Below are 15,887 nucleotides of genomic sequence, written 5' to 3' on the forward strand. Positions count from 1 at the left end.
TGAGCGACTGAACTGAACTGAACTGATATAGTGAAAAATGGGACTTCCCTGGTAACTCAGCTGGTGAAGAATCCCCCCACAATGCAGGAGTCCCTGGTTCAATTCCTGGGTCGGGAAGGTCCCCTGGAGAATGGATAGGCTACCTACTCCAGTATTCTTGAGCTTCCCTGGTGGCTCAGATGGTAAAGAATCTGTCTGCAATGCAGGAGACCTGGGTTCAATCCCTTGGTTGGGAAGAACCCCTGGAAGAGGGCAAGGCAACCCACTCCAGTCTTCTTGACTGGAGAATTCCATGGACAGAGGAGCCTGGCTACAGTCCATGGGGTCACAAAGAGTTGGACATGACTGAGCGACTAAGGACAGCACAGTATAGTGAAAATAGTCTAAACACTGAAAGACAGAAAGGCATTTAGAGAATTCTTGATCTGTTTTTAAAAATATTTATTTATTTATTTGGCTGTGCTGGGTCTGTTAGCTGCAGCATGTGGAATCTTTAGTTGAGGCATGCAGTACCTATTATTATTATTATTTTTTAAGTTGCGGCACACGAACTCTAAGTTGTGGCAGGTGGGTTCTAGTTCCCTGACCAGGGATTGAACCTGGGCCCCCTGTATTGGGAGCATGGAGTTTCAGCTACTGGACTACCAAGGAAGTCCTAAGAATTAATCAATCTATTAATCTCTGAAGGCTTTGCTGGTGGCTCAGACGGTAAAGTGTCTGCCTGCAGTGTGGGAGACCTGGGTTCAATCCCTGGGTTGGGAAGATCCCCTGGAGAAGGAAATGGCAACCCACTCCTGTACTCTTGCCTGGAAAATTCCACGGACTGAGAGGCTCCTCAGAGCCTGGTAGGCTGCAGTCCATGGGGTCGCTAGGAGTCGGACACAACTGAGCGACTTCACTTTCACTTTTCACTTTCATGCATTGGAGGAGGAAATGGCAACCCACTCCAGTGTTCTTGCCTAGAGAATCCCAGGGACTTCGGGGCCTGGTGGGCTGCCGTCTCTGGGGTCACACAGAGTCGGACACGACTGAAGCGACTGAGCAGCAGCAGCAGCAGGGCTTCTACTAGAAGCCTTCTCTAAGGAGAGATAAGAAAGCCTTCCTCAGCAATCAGTGCAAAGAAATAGAGGAAAACAACAGAATGGGAAAGACTAGAGATCTCTTCAGGAAAATTAGAGATACCAAGGGAACATTTCATGCAAAGATGGGCTTGATAAAGGACAGAAATGGTATGGACCTAACAGAAGCAGAAGATATTAAGAAGACATGGTAAGAATACACAGAAGAACTGTACAAAAAAGATCTTCATGACCAAGATCATCACGATGGTATGATCACTCACCTAGAGCCAGACATCCTGGAATGTGAAGTCAAGTGGGTCTTAGAAAGCACCATACGAACAAAGCTAGTGGAGGTGATGGAATTCCAGTTGAGCTATTTCAAATCCTAAAAAATGATGCTGTGAAAGTGCTGCACTCAATATGCCAGCAAATTTGGGAAACTCAGCAGTGGCCACAGGACTGGAAAAGGTCAGTTTGCATTCCAATCCCAAAGAAAGGCAATGCCAAAGAATGCTCAAACTACTGCACAATTACATTCATCTCACATGCTAGTAAAGTAATGCTCAAAATTCTCCAAGCCAGGCTTCAGCAACACATGAACTGTGAACTTCCAGATGTTCAAGCTGGTTTTAGAAAAGGCAGAGGAACCAGAGATCAAATCGCCAACATTCACTGGATCATCGAAAAAGCAAGAGAGTTCCAGAAAAATAGCTATTTCTGCTTTATTGACTATGCCAAAACCTTTGACTGTCTGGATCACAATAAACTGTGGAAAATTCTGAAAGAGATGGGAATACCAGACCACCTGACCTGCCTCTTGAGAAACCTATATGCAGGTCAGGAAGCAACAGTTAGAACTGGACATGGAACAACAGACTGATTCCAAATAGGAAAAGGAGTATGTGAAGGCTGTATATTGTCACCCTGCTTATTTAACTTATATGCAGAGTACATCATGAGAAACGCTGGGCTGGAAGAAGCACAAGCTGGAATCAAGATTGCCGGGAGAAATATCAATAACCTCAGATATGCAGATGACACTACCCTTATGGCAGAAAGTGAAGAGGAACTAAAAAGCCTCTTGATGAAGGTGAAAGAGGAGAGTGAAAAAGTTGGCTTAAAGCTCAGCATTCAGAAAACTAAGATCATGGCATCTGGTCCCATCACTTCATGGGAAATAGATGGGGAAACAGTGGAAACAGTGTCAGACTTTTTTTGGGGGGGCTTCAAAATCACTGCAGATGGTGACTGCAGCCATGAAATTAAAAGGCGTTTACTCCTTGGAAGGAAAGTTATGACCAACCTAGATAGCATATTCAAAAGCAGAGACATTACCTTGCAAACAAAGGTCTGTCTAGTCAAGGCTATGGTTTTTCCAGTGGTCATGTATAGATGTGAGAGTTGGACTGTGAAGAAAGCTGAGCACCAAAGAATTGATGCTTTTGAACTGTGATGTTGGAGAAGACTCTTGAGAGTCCTTTGGACTGCAAGGAGATCCAACCAGTCCATTTTAAAAGAGATCAGCCCTGGGATTTCTTTGGAAGGACTGATGCTAAAGCTGAAACTCCAATACTTTGGCCACCTCATGCGAAGAGTTGACTCATTGGAAAAGACCCTGATCCTGGGAGGGATTGGGGGCAGGAGGAGAAGGGGATGACAGAGGATGAGACGGCTGGATGGCATCACTGAATCAATGGACGTGAGTCTGAGTGAACTCTGGGAGTTGGTGATGGACAGGGAAGCCTGGCGTGCTGCAATTCACAGGGTCGCAAAGAGTCAGACATGACTGATCGACTGAGCTAAACTGACTGAGGGTTTCTCAGGTGGCGCTAGCAATAAAGAACCTGCCTGCCAGTGAAGGCAGATGTAAGACACACGGCTTCGATCCCTGTGTCAGGAAGATCCCCTGGAGGGGAGCATGGCAACCCACCTCAGTCTTCTTGCCTGGAGAATCCTATAGACAGAGGAGACTCGCCAGCTATGGTTCATAGGGTTGCAAAGAGTTGGACACGGCTGAAGTGACTTCATGCATGCAAATCTCTAGTCAATAGAGATCTATTACTCTCTCTTTATTACTAAAGAAACTGTGACTTATCTTGGAAAGACACAGAATTTAAGGCCAGATGCAAACTTTCACTCAAAAGTTCTTTCCCACTGGAGTCGCAGGATAAATACCTTAGATCAGGCTGCCAAGGCACACACAAAAGCATGGAGATCAATTTCATTATGTCACAGCATCCACTGTAATAGGCAGTTAGCCTTCTCTCTCCTTCTTTCATTTTAATCATTCATTCATACAAAAACACAAAGAGAAGCATCTATGCATGATCCTGGGTTGTGCTGGAGATACAACTCCTGCCCCTACAGATAGTATTTTTGTGTAAACAGGAACTATCTCTTGAAAGCTCATTAAATATACGGAAGAAGTATTCCCATTGCCAAAAATAAGCCCAATTATGGAATTATTTGGAAACAGGAAAGGGAATCCAGAATTTTTACAAATTCTCAGGCCAATACAGACTGAGCGGCATTCCTCCAAACAGCGCATAGTTTTGCGTCTGGATCCATCGCCCACACTTCCTGCCCCATGGGGATTAAACCCCAGCTTAGGGTTCACTTGGGTCCCCAGCAAGGTCTGAACATCTGTGGACTGTACCACTGGCCAAAAACTCAAATCTGATGGCAGCAGCCTGGCAATGGAAACTAAAATATCAACCTGTTTCTATTTTTAAAACCTAAAATTTTGAGTCAAAACAATAAGAGAAAGCCAGCCTCTTTGAGATTTTAGTTTCTAAGGATACATTTTATTTTATAGAAAGAGGGCTGTTTGAAGCTTTTATTTTAGAGAAAAATGGGTTGCTTATAATAGTTCGGGCTTCCCTGGTGGCTCAGTGATAAAGACTTTTCCTGCCAATGTAGGAGATGTGGGTTCAATCCCTGGGTTGGGAAGATCCCCTGGAGAAGGAAATGGCAACCCACTCCATTATTCTTGCCTGGGAAATCCCATGGACAGAGGAGCCTGGCAGACTGCAATCCATGTGGTCAGTAAGAGTCAGACATGAATTAGCAACTAAACAACAAATAATAACAGTTTAAAAGTAAATATGTGGAAATTACAAATACATATTCACAAATGCTACAGTTTCTGTTGACACACATTTGATATACAGATGGAATTTACTTTCCATGACAGACTATTACCTTAGGTATCAACATTTTATTCAAACTGAAAAGATTTTTGAAATGTTTTCTTGTTAAGCTTGTTTCTCTACTTCATTAGAAAGATACCAACCTAGAGCCAGACATCCTGGAATGTGAAGTCAAGTGGGCCTTAGGAAGCATCACTACAAACAAAGCTAGTGGAGGTGACGGAATTCCAGTTGAGCTATTTCGAATCCCAAAAGATGATGCTGTGAAAGTGATGCACTCAATATGTCAGCAAATTTGGAAAACTCAGCAGTGGCCACAGGACTGGAAAAGGTCAGTTTACATTCCAATCCCAAAGAAAGGCAATGCCAAAGAATGATCAAACTACCGCACAATTGCACTCATCTCACTCACTAGTAAAGTAATGCTCAAAATTCTCCAAGCCAGGCTTCAGCAATACGTGAACTGTGAACTTCCAGATGTTCAAGCTGGTTTTAGAAAAGGCAGAGGAACCAGAGATCAAATTGCCAACATTCACTGGATCATCGAAAAAGCAAGAGAGTTCCAGAAAAACATCTATTTCTGCTTTATTGACTATGCCAAAGCCTTTGACTGTCTGGATCACAATAAACTGTGGAAAATTCTGAAAGAGATGGGAATACCAGACCACCTGACCTGCCTCTTGAGAAATCTGTATGCAGGTCAGGAAGCAACAGTTAGAACTGGACATGGAACAACAGACTGGTTCCAACTAGGAAAAGGAGTATGTCAAGGCTGTATATTGTCACCCTGCTTATTTAACTTGTATGCAGAGCACATCATGAGAAACACTGGACTGGAAGAAACACAAGCTGGAATCAAGATTGCTGGGAGAAATATCAATAACCTCAGATATGCAGATGACACCACCCTTATGGCAGAAAGTGAAGAACTAAAGAGCCTCTTGATGAAGGTGAAAGAGGAGAGTGAAAAAGTTGGCTTAAAGCTCAGCATTCAGAAAACTAAGATCATGGCATCTGGTCCCATCACTTAATGGGAAATAGATGGGGAAACAGTGGAAACAGTGTCAGACTTTATTTTTTGGGGCTCCAAAATCACTGAAGATGGTTATTGCAGCCATGAAATTCAGATGCTTACTCCTTGGAAGGAAAGTTATGACCAAACTAGACAACATATTAAAAAGCAGAGACATTACTTTGTCAACAAAGGTCCGTCTAGTCAAGGCTATGGTTTTTCCAGTGGTCATGTATAGATGTGAGAGTTGGACTATAAAGTAAACTGAGCACCGAAGAATTGATGCTTTTGAACTGTGGTGTTGGAGAAGACACTTGAGAGTCCCTTGGACTGCAAGAAGATCCAACCAGTCCATCCTTAACGAGATCAGTCTTGAGTGTTCATTGGAAGGACTGATGTTGAAGCTGAAACTCCAATACTTTGGTCACCTGGTGCGAAGAGCTGACTCATTAGAAAAGACCCTGATGCTGGGAAAGATTGAGTGCAGGAGGAGAAGGGGACAAGAAAGGATGAGATGGTCAGATAGTATCACCGACTCAATGGACATGAGTTTGGGTGGACTCCAGGAGTTGGTGATGGACAGGGAGGCCTGGAGTGCTGCAGTTCATGGGGTCGCACAGAGTCAGACATGACTGAGCGACTGAACTGAACTGAATGATTCTAAGTAGATTTATGGTCAAGAAGTGATGAAGAAGGGATTGCTTTTAAAGCACTGAAGTCCTAGTTCCTAAATGAAAAATAAAAATAAGTGAGAGAGTACTCCATAGGACTGATACCTAGTTGGCTGCCTGCCAAATATGTGACGCAAAGTCAATTCTTAATCTCCCTGAGGAAAAAAGCAGGATGATAAGAGTATTCGGTACACATGGCTACTTCGAGGCTCAAATAGCAATAATGTACATACAAGAGCTTTCAAACTTCAACAACATTCTTTTTATCATTTGAAATCACTGCCCAGTAGCCTGTCCACTTCTGCTTTAAAAGGTTCCCAAGCACCCAGTTACTCCTGAGGAAATGGGAGATGCTTCTCATATGCCAGGATGTTTTTGAGAATCACCCACTTTGGGGGGAAACCCCTATACTTTCTGCTTCTGATCCCCTATAACATACACCCCTCATCAATTCAGTTAACTCACTAAGTTGCATCAGACTCTTTGTGACCCATGGATTGTAGCCCACCAGGCTGCTCTGTCCATGGAATTTCCCAGCCAAGAATACTAGAAGAGTGGGTTGCCATTTCCTTCTCCAGGGGATCTTCCTGACCTTTGGATCAGGAAGGCCTCCTGCACTGCAGGCAGATTCTTTACTAACAGAGCCACCAGGGAAGCCCATCTTTACCATCTGAGCCAGCAGGAAAGCCCCATATACACCTCTCATTTTATCTCAAACCAGGCTGTTAGAAACCAAAAATAACACCTTCTTTAATTGTTTATGTCATAAACAATTCAGCACATAGCTTGAACTGATCTTTTCTCTCCATCCCCAAGGCTTCTTCGAGTCCAAATCACCATCAATATGGACATCTTACAAACAAATCTGATGATTATGTCACTTTGAAACATCACTGGAAAAATCAGATTTTGTCAGGTTTCCTTTTTAATTGCATCCAACTCAAATCCTCCTTTCTGGCCCAGGCAGTCTGTCAACTCTTCCTCAATAAGATCAGTCTCATTTCTAAGTCTTTGCCTTTGCTTATGATATCTCTCTTTACTTGAGAATGAAGTAAAGAGAGATATCAAATCAATCTGACACATCTTTTCAACTGACAGCAGCTAGCATCTGCTGACTACTCAATCCAAGAGGATTTCTCCTCCTCTGAAATGCTATTGCCCTTGCAGTTCCCTGGTGGCTCCACAATAAAGCATCTGCCTGCAATGCAGGAGAGACAGGAGACAGGGGTTCTATCCCTGGGTCAGGAAGATGCCCTGGAGGACAAAATGGCAACCCACTCCAGTATTCTTGCCAGGAAAATTCCATGGACAGAGGAGCCTCATGGGCTACGTCCATGGGGTCGAAAAGAGTGGGACACAACTAAGCAATTGAGCATGTACTCATTTGCAGTCAGAACCATGCTGTTTAGCACAGTAACAACTGCTGCTAAGTTGCTTCAGTCGTATCCGACTCTGTGCGACCCCATAGACGGCAGCCCACCAGGCTCTCCGTCCCTGGGATTCTCCAGGCAAGAACACTGGAGTGGGTTGCCATTTCCTTCTCCAATGCATGAAAGTGAAAAGTGAAAGTGAAGTCGCTCAGTCGTGTCCGACTCCTAGGGACTCCATGGACTGCAGCCTACCAGGCCCCTCTGTCCATGGGATTTTCCAGGCAAGAGTACTGGAGTGAGTTGCCATTGCCTTGGTAAACAAACAATAAGTTTTAGAATAAAAGGGAACAAGGTTCAAATTCCACTGCTGTTCCCAGCTGCATGCCTTTGGGCAAGTTAGCGGACCACTCTGAACTTGAGTCACTTCATCAAAGAAATGTGTCTCATAACACTGTGTTGGTAAGATTACACAACACAGGCAAACTGTAAAATATGGTTTGTTGTTTAGTTGCTAAGTCGTGTCTGACTCTTTTGGAACTCCATGGACTACAGTCCGCCAGGCTCCTCTGTCCATGGGATTTTCCAGGCAAGAATACTGGAGTGGGTTGCCATTTCCTTCTCTAGGGGATCTTCCCAACCCAGGGATCGAACCCGTGTCTCCTGCGTCTTCTGCATTGGCAGGTAGATTCTTTACCACTGACCCACCGAGGAAATCCAAAATATGGTACACAATGCCTGATATCAACTGTTATAAACTGTAGTGCTCTCCATAACTGCAGGAAGAGCAGGGTGGTGAGTGCCAGCATATTCAATCATTATGGCAACACCTCCAAGGAAGCTAATGAGTATTATTATTGCTTCATGTATTTTGACCTTTCTTCTCAAGTGGACAGTAAGCGGGAGAGGGAAGTCTTCTTCAAATAACTGACTTAAGGTCCCATTGCCTACACAAAGGGTACACATTTAGTAAGTAATTTTCTAGTCTTCCTGTTTCATATTGCAACAAACTTGCTTTTGTGGACTTCAGTTTTTTGACCTCTGATATTTCATTAAGGAATGCATTAAACATATCTGCCACATAAAATGGATGTCTGCTTCTTTTGCAGGGCTATGTTTAAGGGCACTGCCCTGACATTCCTGTTGTTGCCTCTGAAACTCCGGGTGAGAGATTTCATTTAGAACTCCATCCAAGGAAAGTTCTGCCTCTCTTAAGAAATTATGTATATACTACAGAGATGCTGATAGATATGTGACAGTGTTCCTTTTTAATTTTAGCCATCAGGAAGCTGAAGGCCAAACAGAATATGCCACTTGAGTAGGTAGAGTTTTAGGACCTACTTACCTATAGCCCTTTATTCTCTGATAATCTAGATCATCTCTCTCTGTCTCTCTTTTTTTTTTCCAATGAATATCATCTTTTAAAAAAAATTTTTTTTTTGAAATAAAAAATTTTTATACCGTCTCTTCTAATAATTTTTTTAAGATTATCTTTTTTGATGTGGACCACTTTTAAAGTCTTTATTGAATTTGCTACAGCGTTGCATCTGTTTTATGGGAAGATTTTTGTTATTTGTCTTTTTGTTCCTGAGACATGTGGGACCTTAGATCCCCAATCAAGGATCAAACTCGCACCCCCTGCATTGGACGGTGAAGTCTTAACCACCGGACCACCAGGGAAGTCCCTCTAACATAGCTTTATCTCTAAATTTACCTGTTCATTTTCCTTCGATATTCATTCTCTCCTTCTTTCTCTGAGAAATAAAGTTCCTTAAGCTTTAGTTTGGCACATGCGTGCTAAGTCACTTCAGTCATGTCTGACTCTTTGCGATCCTATGGACTGTAGCCTGTCAGGCTCCTCTGTCCCATGGGATTCTGCAGGCAAGAATGCTGGAAGTGGGTTGCCATGAACTCCTCCAGGGGATCCTTCTGATCCAGGGATCGAACCCGAGTCTTCTGTATCGCTGAGCCACCGAGGAAGCCCTTACTTTGGCACATGGATGCCCAGTTTGAGACTACATGTCCCAGCCTCCTTTGCACTAAAATCTGCTGCTGCTGCTGCTAAGTCGCTTCAGTCATGTCCGACTCTGTGCGACCCCATAGATGGCAGCCCATCAGGCTCCACCGTCCCTGGGATTCTCCAGGCAAGAACACTGGAGTGGGTTGCCATTTCCTTCTCCAATGCATGAAAGTAAAAAGTGAAAGTGAAGTCACTCAGTCCTGTCCGACTCTAACAAGATGTAAATAGGGATGGTGTGTACAACTTCTGGGTCCTGCCCTCAAAAGGAAGCAATTCACTCTCTGCTTTCTCTTTCCCCGTTTAAGGGGAATTCATTTATACATGATGGTAGCGAGCCAACTTTGGCTTTGTGGAAGAGGGCAATATCCCAGAGGAGAAAACAAAAATATAGGAGGATCCGCAGAAGATCATCAAGCCCCAGCACACTGGACCCCTATCCGTTGGGCTTTCACAAGAGTGAGAAATAAACTTTCTGCTTTAAGTCTGTGTTGTCTTGGCCCTTCTTAAAGCAGCTGAATCAACACCCTATGTAATGTGCCCTCATCCTAATGTTTTGCTTTTACTTAGATAGTTTACCTTCCCCTATGTATATTTCTTTAAGCTACTTCTACTGCTTTTGTTGTTTGAATGAATGGAGAGAAAATAGGAAGAAATTGAAAACGAGGTAGAAAAACGAGACACAGAACCGTGACAAGTTTGATAACCAGAATCTGCCTGAACCCTACCATACTTTATACAGATCTATCTCTGAAGTAGAATGACTCTCTTTTCAAAATGTGTTCAAAAGGGAACTACTAATTTGCATTTGTTTAGAGCTTTTAAATTTAACTTCAAAGAACTGTCACATCTCAAAGGGACAGGAGAAGTAAAAAGAAAATCTTCTGTTCTTCGGCTTCCGCAAGGCTTATTCGTGGAATCGTTCTCAAACTCAAAGGGGTCAACAGCAGTCATGGAAAGAGGGTGAACAGATATGACAGTTATACAGTGATCTTGAATATCACTTTTTCTTCATAAAATTATGACATCTATATATATTCAACTTAACAAGCCAAACAGTATGCTGCTAAGTCGCTTCAGTCGTGTCCGACTCTGTGCGACCCCACAGACGGCAGCCCACCAGGCTCCCCTGTCCCTGGGATTCTCCAGGCAAGAACACTGGAGTGGGTTGCCATTTCCTTCTCCAATGCATGAAAGTGAAAAGTGAAAGTGAAGGCGCTCAGTCGTACCCGACCCTCAGCGACCCCATGGACTGCAGCCTTCCAGGCTCCTCCATCCAGCCAAACAGTATAGGAAGGCCTTAAAGAAAAACACAGCGAGTCCTCTTTTCTTTCTCCTACCTGAGGTAACCAAGATTGAAATTCCTTGGGTATTCTTTCATGCATTTGCCTATTTTTAAATGGATGTATCTGGACACAAAAGGGCTTATCTTTTATTTACCATATCAAGCATAGTCAGTTAAGTCATATTCACATACACTGGGATAGATAATATTTCCTAGTATGACCATCAAATTTTAAGCAACTAGTCTCTCTCTCACTCTTTTTTTTTTTTTTTTTTTTTTTAGCTTAAAGAACAGAGATGTATTCAATCACACTTCCGAAGGCAAGAACTTCAAGATCAAGGGAAAAGTGAAAGTGAACTTGCTCAGTCATGTCGGACTCTTTGTGACCCCATGGACTGTATAAGCCTACCAGGCTCCTCTGTCCACGGGATTTTCCAGGCAATAGTACTGGAGTGTATTGCCATTTCCTTCTCCAGGGGATCTTCCCCACCCAGGGATCGAACCCAGGTCTCCCACATTGTAGAAAGACGCTTTACCGTCTGAGCCACCAGGGAATTTGGCTAATTCACTTTCTGGTGAGGAGACTCTTCCTTTTAGGTCATTCATTGGCTATTAAACTCCCCCACACACATGTGCAAACAAAATATCCATGCAACCAGCCTCACTTTGAAGAAAATAATTTAATTAGCTATCTTCCCATTGATACAAATAGAAAAAAAATTAAAATATATTAAAAGATATGTTTTGGAGATGCATTTTTATTTACTCTGTCTCTAAAATATATTGTCAAATTCGCTAAATGTTCTCTGTCTCCTCTGTCTTCACCAGAGTCTATGCCACCACCATCACTCACCTGGACACACCTCTCTAGATTGCAAGATTGCACCTTGCAATCTATTCCTACAGGGAAGCCAGCTCTTTTTTTTGGATGTGATGTAGACCATCTTTATTAAGTCTGTTACAATATTGTTTCTGCTTTATGTTTTGGTTTTTGGGTGACGAGGCATGTGGGGTCTCAGCTCCCTGACCAGGGATTGGATCCACACCCCTGCACTGGCAGGCAAAGTGTTGACTACTGCACCGCCACAGAAGTTCCCAGCATGACCTTTTAAAACCTACATTAAATGAAGCCACCATTATATCTAAAAACTTCCAACTTCTCGTTGATGTAAGAAGAAAACCCAAAGTCCTGAAAGGTACAGAGTTTCACAGCATCTCATGCTGGTCCCTGCTGAAGTCTCCACCCTTAGGACTAATCTCTTTCCACCTGACACCCTGGCCTTCTTTCTGCTTTGAGGCCTAACGGACTGATGCTGAAGCTCCAATACTTTGGCCACCTGATGCCAACGGCTGACTCATTGGAAAAACCTTTAATTCTGGGAAAGACTGAAGGCAGAATTAGAAGAGGGCAACAGAGGATGAAATGGTTGGGTGGCGTCACCGATTCAATGGACATGAACATAGGTGGATCTCGGGAGATGGTGAGGGACAGGGAGGCCTGGTATGCTGCAGTCCGTGGGGTCATGAAGAGCTGGACACGACTTGGCAACTGAACACCACCACCAGCTGTTCTGTCTACCTGGAGGCTTCTTCCTCCCTTTTGGAGAAAGAGCTCTACTTGTCGTTTAAATACAAGCTTTCCTAAGGATGCTTTCTCTAGTACCCAGTTCAGAGTTCCCACACTGGTACTTCCCACCATGGTTGTCCTCATAATTCTCTTCAATAGTTTATTTTCCCCTTTGTAGACATGTTGTTGCTGTCTCCCCCACTCAAATGGAAACATCATGAGGGAAGAATCTTTGCTGCCATATTCCTGGAACCAAGAACAGCTTCACACATAAAAGGTGCTCAATTAATACGCTCAATTAATGAAGGAAACAGCCTGTGTTCCAAATACTTTCTGATTGAGGACCCTGTTCCCTCTATTGAGAGAACAGGGAAAGAACAACTACTGTATCATTTTAAAATGTGACTTCAGGATTAGGTGGTTTGGATTAACATCCCAACTCTATACTTGCCAGTAAGAAATTTAATTCTTTGCATGAATGCAGGCATGCATGCTCAGTTGTGTCTGACTTTGTGAAACCACAGCCCGTAGCCCGCCAAGCTCCTCTGTCCATGGAATTTTCAGGCAAGAATCCTGGAGTGGGTTGCCATTTCCTCCTCCAGGGGATCTTCCCAACCCAGGGATTGAACTCACATCTCCTGCTTCTCTTGCACTGGCTGGTGGATTCTTTACCACTGTGCCACCTGGGAATCCCAATTTAATTGTCTAGGTCTCGGTTATTATATTGGAAAACATGAAATAATGACTTAGCTTGCAAAGATCAAATGAGGTAAAGGATATAAAGGCATTTGAAAAACTCTAAAATGCTTTATAAATCTTATCGTTATTTCAATAAACTGGTACATAAATAAGGAATAAAACATCAAACACTGAATTAAATTTGACATTACAATAATAATTTAAATAATAATCACGTGTGAAATACACAGAGCCTTTACTTTACCTTTTTATAACTGGATATTCTCTGACATATGTGCTCAATTTTTTCACTACAAATGGCACTGAATTTACTTTGAAGGTCAGTAGGTATCACTTCATTCAGAGAGCTAAGGCTGGTGCAGTTTTGTACGAAATGATCATCACTTTTAGCCAGGGCTTCAAGAATCTGTAGACACACACACACACACATAAAACAGAAGAAGAAAATAAAAGCTTCAAAATCAGCCAAATAAAATGTTCACAATTCCACAACATAGGGTGTTTTTTCCCCGAGTGCTTCTTTTAGCTGCCTGGGATTTCTGTGTTCAATAAACCCTGGCAGCGAAGTGATGGACTTGTGTGTCTGGCATCTCCCGTTTTCCCTTCTGCTGGCTACAAAAGGCTGCCTGAGGGAGGTGAGGGGACTTCAAAGACGCCCTGCTGAATAAATCGGTACACTCTGATGTGGGAACACACTGCCCATATTTTAGTCAGAGTTATTCAGAACATTTTTTTTTTCCTCCACTTGGTAGTGGAACAACAAAAACTAAGGAAAACCATATCCTTTCTTGCTACAGAGCCTGATACAGAGAGTGCGTTTATCATAAACAAATGTTCAAAGAAGGATGGAATAAATGAGACTTTCTCTTGCCAAAGTTAAAAAACAACATTGCTTCCAGTGTCTGAACTCTGTCTGATGAAAGCAGCAGATAAAACCATTCATGTGATGTGCTCAATTAGTAAATCTTTTGGCTATCTCAATTGATTATAAGGCAGCATGTGTGTGTGTACATCATGAATCACTGAGAATTTCCAATGAACAGAGAATTAATTATGTGTATTATTATATATGGGCTTCCCAGGTGGTACTAGTGGTAAAGAACCCGCCTGCCAATGCAGGAGACATAATAGATGCAGGCTCAATCCCTGGGTTGGAAATATCCCCTGGAGGAGGGCATGGCAACCCACTCCAGTATTCTTGCCTGGAGAATTCCACGGACAGAGGAGCCTGGTGGGCTATGGTCCACAGGGTCACAAAGAGTTGGACACGACTGAAGCAACTGAGCACGAACATTATGTATATGTAGCATTTATGATTGTTCAAAGATCACAATGACTGATTGCAACTTTGCATCAGATTTTTATAATATAGTGTGAGATAGACAATGTATTAGATGTTTATTTGAGCTCCCTCACCACTTCCATTTCCCTGTCTTGCAGAATATGGAGTGTGAGTTTTTGGTTTAATAACTAGTCTAGAAATCAGAGCTCACTTTATCATTAGCAGTGTGGTCTTGGTTAAATTTCTTAATTTCTTTGACTTTCTTCATGTGTAAAATAGAAATATATACAGTATTAAGTTGTATAGTTGTCATATATAAAATAAACCACGTAATTTTGTAAATTTCAAAGAGTTAGAAAATGAGATAAACTAATTACGATAAACTGGTCTCAAAGTCTTCTATAGATCTTCTCAGTAGTGTAATTTATTAATAGTTGGGAATGGGTTGAATTTTGAAACTATAGATTCTTTATCAATAGATACATATAGTGGTACAATGTCATCATAATGATGGGATAATTTTAAGAAGCTGACTTCATATTGTAAAGCAATTACCCTCCAATTAAATTTAAAAAAACAAATGAAAAAAGAAATTGACTTTCAGAATATAAAAGAAAACCATAAAATAATTATTTTTGAAATAGTGCATTTGGATTTTTCTATTATTTTCTTCCACTAAAATTTTAAAAATACCTGCTATTATTACTAGATCTGTCTCAACTATACATATTTGAAACACGAACTGAAATGAAGAAATAAAGGTGGTGAAGACACATGTTTCTTGTTGTACCTGAATCCTCCCAGGGTGATGTAAAAGTAGACGGAACACAAACATTCTGACCTGCGGAGGGTGCAATAGGAGTCTGACCAATTTACTTTGTGGAAGGATCGCAGAAAGCAAACAGGGTGACCTCCTACTTACCATGTGTTTTATCCATTTGGATGAAGATCCTCTTCCTCCCTCCCTGTCTTGCTTTAAGGACTAAGGACAAGACTCTTCACAACTAAGAATTATATACACATCTGAAGATCTATTCATAAACTAGTCTTTAAGCTTCGAGAAACTATATGAAATAAACATGAGCCTTACAGAATTTGAATGCATTTTACGACTTCAAATATTCTTCAGAGGATTATGTACATTTAGGAAAGCACCATCTGTCATGAAAACCATCTGAAACGTTTTCATGATACTGAATTCACAGACGTAGCAAACTTACTAAATGCAGAGAACCTTTGCCAAACCAACTAATACTCGCTTGGGCAAGCAGCCCATCTAACATAACACTGTGCTCCAAAAGAGGTCAATTAAAAAAAAAAGACTATACACAGTTGAGTAATGGGGGAAAAAAGAACAAGAAAGAGAACTTGAATGACCGGACAGCTGAAGCATTCACAGCTATTTCATTTTTTAAAGTGGGGGTGGCTGAGGACTTGAGTTGTTTTACTGACATCATAATATCTTTCTCTGATAGGATCACTCGTACCTTGGCAGTGAGGCTGAAGAAGCCTTTGGGCTCGATCATCTTCTCCACCACGTTGCACTTGATCCCAGCGGTGCTGTCATACTCATACACAACACCATACTCCAGGTGGACATTGTCCACCGTCAAACTCACGTGCTCCTTCTTCCCGTCGATGATCGCCATGGTGTTGAACTTGTCAATTACCTCTGGAAAAAAGACAACTTTAATTCAGCAAATTCAGGAAGGGTTTTTTAGTCTCTTCAAATAATCTGAATCTCTCTGAATATTTTTTAGAGGTTTTAAAGGGTGAC

At 42.2% G+C, this 15,887-nt stretch overlaps 1 protein-coding gene across 2 annotated transcripts in view; it reads right to left on the reverse strand.

Moving 5' to 3' along the window:
* Positions 1-15,887, reverse strand: part of PREX2 (phosphatidylinositol-3,4,5-trisphosphate dependent Rac exchange factor 2) — a 302,207-nt gene that overhangs the window by 131,555 nt on the left and 154,765 nt on the right. For both annotated transcript variants that reach the window (XM_086336651.1, XM_086336652.1), the window contains exons 22-23: positions 15,598-15,782; positions 13,073-13,234 (exon numbers count right to left, since the gene is read on the reverse strand). In XM_086336651.1, coding sequence (XP_086192777.1) covers positions 13,073-13,234; positions 15,598-15,782 — 347 coding nt within the window. The remainder of the gene's footprint in view (positions 1-13,072; positions 13,235-15,597; positions 15,783-15,887) is intronic.

Source organism: Bos grunniens, chromosome 14 (assembly GCF_055505025.1).
Source record: "Bos grunniens cultivar Pamir isolate PY7600 chromosome 14, Bosgru_T2T1.0, whole genome shotgun sequence".
NCBI lineage: Eukaryota > Metazoa > Chordata > Mammalia > Artiodactyla > Bovidae > Bos > Bos grunniens.